Below are 12,417 nucleotides of genomic sequence, written 5' to 3'. Positions count from 1 at the left end.
GAGTCTGAACAAAGGAAGAAAGCAAGGTTTACAGAGTCTCCTCCAGGAGCTAGTCGCCTTTTCAGGGCAGTATAGGAAGATAATGAATGATACACTACTATGAAAATTAACATGCCTATTTGGTAATGTTTTATGAGAAAACATATGCTATGCTGCATGAATTACACTTAATCTAATTGTATTCCTTTTCTTGGAGATAAGCTAATTATTTCTCTATGGTCTTATCTAAATTGTATTTGTAATAATTTTCCTCTGAATCATGAGTTCTTTCTCAGCTATGAGTTACCTCATGTTTTCTGAGGATTGGGTATTATTTGGGGTATTCTTACCAGAATTATGATTATAACGAAGTAATTTTTGTTAGTTACATTATAGAATGGGCCTGAAAGAGGTAACGGTAATTTTCTGTTAGCTGTGTTTTAGCCAGGGTTAACAATCTATTTAACAGCATAGTTTTTTTTTTTTTTTTTTTTTTGAGACAGAGCCTCAAGCTGTCCTCCTGGGTAGAGTGCCGTGGCATTACAGCTCATAGCAACCTCCAACTCCTGGGCTCAAGCGAGTCCCCTGCCTCCGCCTCCCAAGTAGCTGGGACCACAGGCGCCCGGCTATTTTTTTGGTTGCAGCCGTCATTGTTGTTTTGGCGGGTCCAGGCTGGGGATTCGAACCCGCCACCTTAGGTGTACGTGGCTGGCACCTTAGCCGGTTGAGCTATAGGCGCCGAGCCAACAGCATAGTTTTAAGAAAATTGCAGTACCTTAAACATGGGGTTGCATTCATTAACAAAAAGACTGTATTGGTACTATTTTTCTCTCCAGTCTCAGATATTTTTGTTTTCTTAGTGGTAGCCTTTACTGTTATTCAGCCAACAAGTGTTTGTTAAGTACCTCAGCAGTAAAGCAGTGTTGAGGACTATTAAAAAAATATGAAGTAGCACTTGTGTGTCACTCATTGTGTTAATAACTTCAGTAGAAGAACACCAGATACCAACCTCCTGTAATTATTATTCGATCTCTTTTAATTTTTATGAACTTCCTTCAGTGTGCAGAGCATAAAAGGGTGTTTCTCTGCCTCTCTGCCATTAAGAAAATAGTTACATTTTCATGCAGAAGAAAACAAGTGACATTGAAAATGTATTGGAATTGCACTACAATGCTTTGCACAGCCACCTAAGCACTGTGTTTCAGTTTCTATCCGAGCAGATTTAATTACTGAAGGACCTTCCTAGATTCCTTCATTTATTAATTTAACAAATAATTTTCTCCAACATGCCAGGTGATCAGTTGTTCACTTGTTCACCGGCATCTGCTCTTGCTGCTGCACTGCACGTAGGATGTATGGGGAGCAGCACTCTGCTTGCTGAAGTCACAGGCTAACGGGATGAGTAAATAAGCAGGTGATCATAACAAGGGACATCTCATTCCAACAGGGGTTGGAGTAGAGTTTGAAGTGAGTTCAGTCTTAAAAGGAGTAAGCCAGATTTTTCCAGGTAAAAGGAAGAGAGTCCTGTCACAGAGAGCAGCAAACGAGAGCAGGCCCCAAACAGGAGCTGTGGTTGCTCTGACGGGGCTGGACATGGAGTGTGAGGAAGCAAGTGGTGAAATAGGAAGGAAGGGCCTTCTTGGACATCCTGAGGAGTTTGATGGCAGGTTGAAGAGCTCCTGGGAGCAGCAGAGAGACTAAGGCTGGAGTGAGAGTGGACAGAATAAGCCACAGTAGATAAACCACGCTGACGGTTGAGGGTAGGGCATAATGATGCCAGACCCCAAGGATACTATAGTATAGCCAAGCCCAGGAGTGAGGGGGACTGGGATGCAGATGGGCCAGGGTGCAGACCAGGGTAGTAGCACTCTATGAAGGGGAATGGCTGCTGTGAATGCTGTGAATCAAGGATTCAGTTGGAGAAGCCTCAGGGAGCAAATGGGCCTGGGCTGGTGTCCTGGAAGCAGCATCTCTAAGATCTACATTACAACCTCCAGCTTTATCTTCATACATAATTACCCTACAAACTCATTTCATAATTTGCTAATTTAGAGAATGAGCTATTTTATATTTGTAGAACTCTGAAAGTTTAAATCTTCAGATAAAATTTTTAAAAGTTCCTATTACTTTTGTAAAATTCGGTATTGCTGTAGAATCTCTTTAATTCTTCACCCAAGACGTTCTCTGAGCCCTGAATTTGTTTCTGTCAATGATTTATACCCTAAGTTCCCCACACTTGTTAGACCGATAGCTCACGATCCTTTACTCTCCAGTAGATTGGGTGTGTATTCATCCCCATGTACTGAAAGGCATTCTACCTCCATAGCAGGTCTTACTATGCTGACGTGTACTGACTATGCTGGCAGCATGACCCGTTACTAACAGTAGTATCACAGTTCTTCATTAAAGTTTGGTCAGCTGTTCATGCAGCCATCGTTTATAATTGAAAAACAAACCAAAAAGGAACCAAATGTGCAGTGTGTTCAGCATAGGCCCGGGTGAAGACTCAACTGCAACTTGAAGTTTGTTTACTTTAGAATTGAAAACAGTGTAACCCAAACATTTGTACCCTCATATTAACTTGAAATTTAAAAAAAAGAAATCATACTCTGGTTTCTCTTCAGATCATATAAAGCTTTCATCTTTTACTAAAAAAAAAAAAAAAAAAAGAAATGAAAAAAGAGATGACCGCTTCTCAATTATTATTGTGTAGGTTAAGTGAAGTATATGGAGCTATTAAAGCTTGATGGTGTCAGGCCATTCAGGCTGCTGTATCAAAGCACTTTAGACTTGTTACTGTATCGACTACAGAAATACATTGCTTATACTTCTGGAGGCTGGGAAGTCCAAGATCAAGGTGCCAGCCTATTTGGTCTTTTGAGAGCCTGTTCCTCATAGACGATCTCTTTATGTGTTCTCACTTGACAGGAGGAGTGAGGAAACTCCACTGGGCCTCTTTTATGTGGTCACCAATCCCACTCACAAATGCAAAGTCCTTAAGACCTACTAACCACCCCCAAGTCCCCTTCATAATATTATCATCATATTGGGGATTAAGTTTCAACACACAAATTTTGGTAATATACCAACATTCAGACCATAGCAGTAGAAATGAAGATGAGGAAAAATGGTTGCAATAGAGTGATAGAAGAGTAAGTGAAATGTAATGAAATTGTACCTACATTTATGATTTTTAAAGACTTTTTAAAAATATTAACAATAAGGCTATAAGGGGGGAAAGAAAACCTCAGAATACTAACACTCATTGTGTCAGGGTGGTAATTTTAAGGGTAAGTTTTCTGAGCTTTTACGTTTGCCCAGCATTTTGTGGGCAGTGTGGTTATGATGCTCTTAAAATAAAATGTAATCATTTAAAATAGCAATATAATTATATGTCATTGCCACTATTTACAAGCAACAATATGAAACGTTTGGGGTATTATGGTATGAAGCATTATTTTTTTGAAGTCTGTTGAAAATATCTTTCTCCAAAAGTACAGGTTTTCATTTTACCCAATCTCTACCCCTCCTCAATCCCCAACAAATTCTTTAAGAATTTTTCGAAATGAAAGGAAGATTTTGTCCACTTTCAAGATCTTGAAATTATTGAATACAATTTGCCTTTAAGCCAGCAGGTCTCAACCTGTAGGTCGCGACCCATAGGAACTGTATTAAAGGGTTGCGGCATTAGGAAAGTTAAGAACCACTGCTTTAAGCATTTTTTAATATTCTAATAAGGTGCTAGCTAACTCAAGCCAGATACCTGAATGCTTCCACCCTGTTCTATCTAATCATGAAGTCCACAGCCCTGGCAAGTTGCTTTCTCTTGTACGTGATGAGCCTTCTCCACCCAGTTCCGCAGCTCCTCTTTTTAGAGTTTGCCTCATTTGAGATATAATTGGTTTTGTGAGAGGGGAGATAGTCCCATTTACTACTTACAGTTTTTGTTCTAATCAGCATGCTGACCCTTCTGTGGTGGTTTTTCAGGCTAAATTAGGCAGGACCTGTGGGCAGAGTCCAGGTGTTCTTACCTGAGGGCAGGATCCATACCTGACTCAGCCTTCTGCTCCTTGCCCCCAGTCGCAGGCCCACCTGGTAGTCTACCCTTTACCACCAACTTCTTATTTAGCTTCTTTTTTTTTTTTTTTTTTATTGCATGGTAACTATGTACATTAATGCACTTCTGGGGTACAGTGTGGGGTTTTCACATGCAATCTGAAATACTTCCATCAAACTGGTCAACACAGCCTTCATGTCATTTTCTCCTTATTTAGCTTCTTTTGAAGCATCTTCTCAGTTGGGATATGTGTTTCCTGCTTTTTTCTTACTTTGCATGTTTTTCTGTTGTTTTTTGTTTTGTCTTAAGAAAGCCCCTTGCAGTTCATTACAGTGTTTGAGGTGTAGCTCTCATGGCCACAGCAGGCACAGAGATTTGGTGAGCAATGAGAGAAACTTCCAGCCAGGCACGGTTGCTCACATGTATAATCCTAGCACTATGGGAGGCCGAGGTGGGTGGATTGCTTGAGCTCATGAGTTTGAGACCAACCAGGGCAAGAACGAAACCCTGTCTCTAAAAAATAAAATAGCCGGGCATTGTGGCAGGCTCCTGTAATCCCAGCTAGTCAGTCAGGAGGCTAAGACAAGAAAATCATGCCCAAGAGTTTGAGGTTGCTGTGAACTGTGATGCCCTGGCACTTTACAGAGGATGACAAAGTTGAGACTCTGTCTCAAGGGAAAAAAAAAACCTTCCCATTCTCAGGATCTTTCAGTTAACATGCTTAATATTTGTCATTATAGAGGTGAACTTAATGGGAAAGGTAGGGAGAATAAAGAGCATAGATTCTCTCTATTACTCAAGAAAGTAAAAAATTCTACTGCATTTAGCAAAATTTGTTTTAAATGTTTATAGCAAAGTAAAAGACAAGCTTTTTGTGTTTGACTTTTAGGGACTTAAGTCCCCTATTAAAGGGATTTAATATAATTGATTTGCCTGCAAAGGGCAGGAGTAGAGAGCTTCCTAAAGAACTTCTTCAGGCCGTATCTCTTTCCTATTTGCTCTTGTTCCTACAGTGTGTGGACCTGAGCTGTAATGAGCTAAGTGAAGTCACCTTACCAGAAAACCTGCCTCCTAAACTGCAAGAACTAGACCTGACTGGAAACCCTCGCCTTGTCCTTGATCACAAAACCCTGGAGCTCCTGAAGTGAGTATTTGGGAAAGCCCTGTAGCCCCATTATCTTTCACTGGCAATGAGACTTAAGACTTAGTAAAAGCACAAAACAGAAGATAGGAAGCATCATTCAATTGTGGTCCACATCTGCACACATAACAGGAGATAGACAATGAACAGCCAGGATGCACACTTAATTCTCAGTAGTTACTGATGACGTGGTTGTGACACTTAACACAAACGTTAAGAACAGATTTTGAAAGAGAGAAATACGTAAAGAAAATTCACAATTTGGTGCTGAAATCCAGATTATTTAAACAAAACTAGGAACGTGGAGTAGTTAGATACTGTTAATGTTCTCTTTGTGTTTTGGGGAGTAGTTCATTGATAACCATTTTCTTGGTATTGATAAAGAATTACAGGTTGAAATTTGCTACTTAAAACATTAAAGCTTATCTCAGTAGAAAAGATATATTTGTAAGAGTGTACATCACAGAACTCTAAATGTCTCTCAGTAGAATTAAACAAATTATGCTCCGTAATTGAATGTTACGCATCCACCAAAAATGGTGGTATAGGACCTTGGAAGAGCTCTATCGTGCAAGACATGAAAAGTAATTTTTATAGTAGAATTTCATTTTTTTGCAAATCAAATTAATGTGCATTTGGGTATATGTATGTGAGTATGTGCACACATACCTAGACAATGCCTGAAAGGGTGTGTAACAAAATGTTACAGTAGTGTTATTCTCTGGATAAAAGGATTATGGGTGCTCTTTATTGTCTTCTTTAAACTTACCTGAATTTTCAGGATGTTTCGTAGTGTATCAGCAGCAGTCTGAACTGAGCTTATGTGCACCATCCTCTCAGATTTGTAAGTAATTAGCATCAGACAATGAAATCACAACACTCATATAAAAATGTCAACCTTCTGTTCAGCATCTAGAAGCTTGTGGGTTCTTAATAACTCAAGAATTTCTGTCTATTATTTGCTTCTGGAGGGTTATCATGTGGAATTGAGTGCCGGTGTAGACTCAGTTAAAGGTGAGCGAGAGTGAACATTCAGAGCACTTCAGAGAGCTGCTGAGCCACTGTGTGTTCAGCTGGGCAGAGAAGAGAAATTGCTGCTTTACTAGAAAGGATTATTGAGGCAAGAGGGAGAGTAGGGAATTTTTTCTTTAATTATCAGGCTAGAAAATAATTATTTCTTTGAATAGTCTGTGTTCTGTAAATATTACAAACCTCTTTAGAAATTAGCCTTCACTTTTCCCTAGAATTCAGAAAGGTAACTTAAGAAGCTCATTGCATTGTTTACCATTTTAGATGAATAATATTGAACACCAGACCATATGGAGAGCAAATGATGGAGGACTGGTTTTTGTTAATGCCTGTCTTTTATTGATAGGATCGAAAATGTTGAAGGAGGATTTATAGCTGTAGCTTTACTGTAAAATGAGGTATTAACTTGAGTTGGGGATTTTCTGTTGACACTATGATTTATATGTCTTTTCAGCTTTTTAGATTATGAGGGAAAGTGAATGTTTGCTAGTAATTCAAAATAGAAGCATTTCTTTAACCATATATTTTTAAATTTCAGAGAAATTCTCACAAGTTATTTTTAGAATCAAATTGAGTACTAGTTAGATATTGATTTACTTCTTTTGAGTTATAACTGGCTTTTAGGAAGGATATATAGTATTTGTTAGGTTCTTGTGGTCATGATTTAGGTGTCAAGTTATCAAAAGATGATTTTATTTATATATTTATATGTATATATAATCTCTTGTCAACCTGACACATATATGTGTGTGTGTTTTTTTCTCTTGTGTAAATAATGGGAGGGATCCTGTTGGCAATTTATGAGTAATCAGAATTTATTTCACCATGTAGGCTTTTTAACAGACTACATGTCTGTTTGGGGGGCACTAAATGTTTTCTAGTAGGCTGATTTTTAAGAAACCCCAATTGAGAGTTTATCCTTCTAATATTTATATTTGGGGTCCCATTGGACCACTTATGGCATATGAGGGCTGAGGTGACGTAAGAACTTAAGTCTCTCAGATTTTAAATACATGTAGTTAACTTGTAATTTATTAAACCTCATTAGCTTTGTAATTTTACATGTACATTTTATGAAATTAGTCTCAGCCAAGTGGCTGTCCATGTGAGGAGACAATTGGAAGCTCCAGGGAATAGGAAGTCCTTGATGATGTTCATGAAATATTTGAAGGGGTTATGTGGACAGAAATTAGATTTGGAGATGAATGTTCTCTCACATCACCTGAACACAATATAATTGTGGCCAAGGCTTTGTTCTTTCCAAGTCTGAGTTTTGAGAGAATATACCCCAACGTATTACTTAAATTTTGCTGTTTCATGCCAAGACTGAGAGCTGTTCTTTTCATTCCCAGGAGAGAGCAGCCATTGAGTGTGTGAAAGCCTCTAATACTTGTTTTGTAATGCTCAAAAAAACTAATTCATGCTCAGTATATGCCCCTGGGTTTTCATTATGGTGATAGCTGTTTCTTGTTGTGATAAGTACTTCAGACACATTAAAGGTAGTAGGAAATGATAAGTACAGCATGCTTAGCAGGTGTTTTTCTTTTCTCTAATAAAGGTAGCAATTTGCACATGTTTGGTTTTAATGATTCCTGTTCTCTCTCTGTTTCTCTTGTTAGTAATATCCGCTGTTTCAAGATTGACCAGCCTTCAGCAGGAGACACATCTGGAGCACCGGCTGTTTGGAGCCATGGTTACACTGAAGCTTCGGGGGTGAAAAACAAGTAAGTCGGATATAACTTTGGAGTGAGAACTGCTTCCTGCCTGCCTCAGTTCTTTGGTGAGGATAGAAACCCAGGGCTATAGCGTACATTTTTCTCATGTAAAATTTCTTTGAGTACATTTCCCCAAAATGAGGATCCCTTATGACTTATGTTTGAACGTTAAGCTAAGCCCCTGTTTGGTATCATATAAACTCCCTTTGTGAGAGACGTTGCTAGGATACAGTGTAATTGACACGTTATATCTATACAAGACTCCAGTGTTTGGAGAAGGCCTAAGTATTGAAATGCATCCCTGCTCCTTTGAAAAGCCCCTTTCTCTTTCTCTGCAGTCTGTTTACTAAGCGAAACGGGGATAGTATTAAGGAGAAGAGGCTCTGATTGTCTGTATTCAAGATCACTCATGTTATTGACTGTGGGGCTAGTTTTACAATCTAAATTAGCTTGGTAGGAACTTGATGTCCATTCCCTGTAATGTCATCTGCTGGTCTTGCCGCCAGGACTGGTCCATCTTAATTTCTTTTTCTTTCCTATTTTCACCATCCATCCCTCTCTTAGATACAAACATTGATTTTCCTGAGAAATATAACACGCTTTTCAGGTTTGCTTGCATGTACTAGAAAGGTAAAGAATACTATAAATTAGAATAGGTATTATTTAATTAGCTAAGGTACAAGAACACAGAGTGTTGAGAGTAGGGGAAGAACAGAAAGTGGAAGCAGATCTAATAATAACTAAGATTAGTATTCAACCCTGGGTGCACATAAGAACCAGTCGGATAAGGAAATTTTTTTTAAATCCCTGAGCCTAGACCTATTGAATCAGAACATTTTTAAATCTCCCCAGATGTCACTAATGTGTATCTAGGACTGAGAACCACTTACTGGCTAAAACTTTCCTGCAAAAATTAAGGTGGAGTTGTTGCTGCCATGCTGACTGCTTTTCTTCAGGACAAAAAGCAGCATCTGCTTAAATTCTGGATCTGGTACATTGATCCTTTCCTCTTTCCCTGAGGTGTGATTTGGCCTTGTGCTAGCTAGAGAAGGGGCAGCCCCCTACGTCAACACCTCTGTTCTATTTGCTCAGTAAAGGCAGAACCAGCAGAGGAGGCCTGCTCATCTCTGCATGGGCTCCGGTTACTGCCTTATTTCTATAGGCTTTGCATTGTGTGCCTTTATATTGGGGAGGAGGGCAGTGTATTCTTCAAAGCACCCAAAGTTCCTTTCTGAAGATGATTACTATTTAGGTCAAAGGACTTTGTGTCTTGCCTTATTTAATTTCGTTCTTTTTTTTTCTATTTATTTTTTGACAGAGTCTCACTTTGTCACCCTAGATAGAGTGCCCTGGCATCATAGCTCATAGCAACCTCACAAGAGGGCTCAAGTGATCGTCTTGCCTCAGCCTACCAAGTAGCTGGGACTATAGGGTCTGTCACAATGCCTGGCTATTTTTAGAGATGTGTTCTTGCTCTGGCTCAGGCTGATCTTGAACTCCTGAGCTCAAGCAGTCCACCTGCCTCGGCCTCCCAGAGAGCTAAGATTACTGGCTTGAGCCACCACACCCAGCCTGACCTTGTGTCTCAACATGCTTTGTGATGCTCATGAAAACTAATTCATGTTTAAGTGGTGCCTGAAGCTCAGTATGTAGGGTGCTGGCCACATACACTGAGGCTGGCTGGTTCGGACCCAGCCAAGCCAGCTAAAACACAATGACAACTGCAACCAAAAAATAGCCAGACGTTGTGACAGGCACCTGTAGTCCCAGCTACTTGGGAGGCTGAGTCAAGAGAATCACTTAAACCCAAGAGTTTGCGGTTGCTGTGAGCTGTGATGTCACAGCACTCTACCGAGGGCGACATAGTGAGATTCTGTCTCAAAAAAAAACAAAACTAAACTAAGTCATGCTTGATATTCTAATTCCAGAACAATGATGTGAAATCCAAGATTGATCTTTAAATACCTCTAGATATTAGAATTTATTATCTATTCATACATAATAAATGAATCCATTAGCCAATTAGATGTTATGTTTTTGCATAATTTACCCTTCCACAATTACTGTTTTAAAAACTTTTATTGTATTATCCATGTATAACATATGTACAGAGAAGTGCATAAATACAACTCTGTGAGCTGTCTTAAACTGCACACTTGCAGACCACCACCTGGATCAACAGACTTAGGTGAACAGCACCCGCTGGCTTAACTTGCTCTCTGCCCCTTCCCTTGCTTCTATTCCCTTCAGTTTTGCTAGTAGAATTTTATCTAGGTTGCTTTTTTTTTTTTTAATTTTTTGGTGATTATTATTGTTTGTGTTGTATTATAGATAAAGTGGTCATTTAAACAAAGAACATGCTGCTTGCCATCTTGAAGGAAGGGGGGAACTGCACTTGTCCCTGCCTTTAAATCTCAATAGGTGTCTGTTCTCTCTCCCTCCCTCCTTCCCTTTCCCTGGGGAGCAGTGTTGCCTTCCTGTCAGGTCACTCAGATCCTGTGGGGAAATCCAAGAAGGGACTGCAATTTGATAGCCTGTGCTCTTCCTTAGACTAAAAAAACAAACAGGAAACTTCAGCAGAAATCCTAAAAATGATTGCAACTGTACTTTTTTTTTTTAAATCACCTATTACTATATATTTTTTCTCTTTCACACTACCTCATTCTGACTAGCAAGGTGATCTTATAGAAGAAAGAATTGTAAGATGATTATAAAATTTAACTTTACCACACATTGCCATGTAATTCTGGATGACTTGTTTTTCTTAATAAATGGAGGCAAAAATTTCAAAGTACTGAGATAAGAGCCAGACTGCCTGGCTTTGAATCTGAGCTCTATACTTATCGCTATGAGGGCCAGTTTCTCAGTCTCTTTAAAGAGATTGAGATAAAAGCTAAAGTTTAATTTCCTCATCTATAAAATGAGAAAAAAATACTGTCTGTCCTCATGGGGTTGTTACAGGGTCATATGAGTTAATGTATGTGATGAACTTAGAACAGTGCGTGCCATGTAGTAAACCCTATTTGAGTGCTGAATACTATTATTAATGATGATGGTCATTACCATTATTATTTATCTCTGAAAATCCTTAAGGTCAGGGATTATATTTTCAAGTTCATATCACTGGTATCTAGCCATGATACCTAGCAGGTACTTAATAATTTTTTCTTTTATATATATATATATATATATATATGTTATAATCTATATTCATTAAAATTCACCCTTCTTTAGTGTATAGTTCTGCAAATTATTTTGTTTTTTAAACAGCCATTGTCACATTTTTGGAGGTAGGAAAGTGTACTCAAATGATGGGGAAGGAGGAAGGGATGGACGGCTACATAGGTAGGTAGATGTGTAGATCGTCACATTTTGATGAAAGAAAATCATCGTGTAACAGCCACCCCCACAATCAAGTTATAAACTAGCTCCACGCCCCCCAAAGTTTACCCATGCCCTTTTTTGTCAATTCTTCTCCCCAGCTTCAGTTCCTGGCAACTCCCATTTATATCCCAATAATTTTGCCTTTTCCAGAATGTCATATAAATGAAATTATATAATATGTAACCATCTCAGTCTGACTTCTTTCACTTAGCATGATGCATTTGAGATTCATTTGTGTTGTTACATGTGTCAATAGTTTGTTTCTTTTTACTGATTTTTATTGCCAAGTAGCATTACATTACATTGCGTGGATGTATTATGGTTTGTTTTATCCATTCACCATTTGAAGGGTATTTAGATTGCTCTGAGTTTTTAGCTATTAAGGATAAAAATGCTACAGATTGCAAATAGTAATATAGAGATTTTTGTATAAATATTTGTTTTTGTTAAATGCTTAAGGGTAGCATTGCTGGGTCATATGGAAAGTGTATATTTACTTTTGTAAGAAACTACTAATCTACTTTCCAAGGTATCCATACGGTTTACTCTTTTTTACTTTTAAATTTTCCTCCTTATATTTAAAATGGATTTCTTGAAGGCACTGTGTAGTTAGGTCTTGTTTTTTTTATTGAATCTGAATTTTCTGTCTGTTGGGGCATGAAGTTATTGAGACGGTTAGGTTTCCAGGGGTGTCTAACCTTTTTTCTTTCCTGCATATCAGAAAAGTAAGAGTTGTCTTGGTTCACATATTATTAATTACACAAATACTAATGAAAGCTGATTAGCAAAAAATAAATAAACAAAAGGTCTGTGTATAGTTTTCATGATATCTGACACCACAGGTAAGCAAAAACATCCTCAGAAACTCAACATGCGGGCGACAGGTTGGACACCCTGGTTTAGACCATCCAACTTACTGTTTTCTTAGTGTCATTGGTTTATCTTACTTTTCCTCTTTTTTTTTATTCTTTTGGATCAAGTATTTTTTTTTTCTTTTTCTTTTGTTTTCTGAGACAGTCTCACTCTGTGATCCTGGGTAGAGTGCCATGGTGTCTTAGCTCACAACAACTTCAAACTCTTAGACTCAGATGATCCTCTCACCTCAGCCTCCC

The 12,417-nt window shown here is 38.5% G+C and overlaps 1 protein-coding gene across 1 annotated transcript in view; it reads left to right on the top strand.

Moving 5' to 3' along the window:
* The window catches only part of PHLPP1 (PH domain and leucine rich repeat protein phosphatase 1), a 231,035-nt gene that overhangs the window by 209,233 nt on the left and 9,385 nt on the right, over positions 1-12,417 (top strand). Inside the window, exons 13-14 of the mRNA XM_023512412.1 lie at positions 5,050-5,180; positions 7,826-7,930. Coding sequence (XP_023368180.1) covers positions 5,050-5,180; positions 7,826-7,930 — 236 coding nt within the window. The remainder of the gene's footprint in view (positions 1-5,049; positions 5,181-7,825; positions 7,931-12,417) is intronic.

Source organism: Otolemur garnettii, unplaced genomic scaffold (assembly GCF_000181295.1).
Source record: "Otolemur garnettii isolate 467f Iridium unplaced genomic scaffold, OtoGar3 scaffold00027, whole genome shotgun sequence".
NCBI classification, from domain to species: domain Eukaryota; kingdom Metazoa; phylum Chordata; class Mammalia; order Primates; family Galagidae; genus Otolemur; species Otolemur garnettii.
The sequence above is the reverse complement of the archived record's forward strand: the minus strand, read 5'-3'. Positions and strand labels throughout refer to the sequence as shown.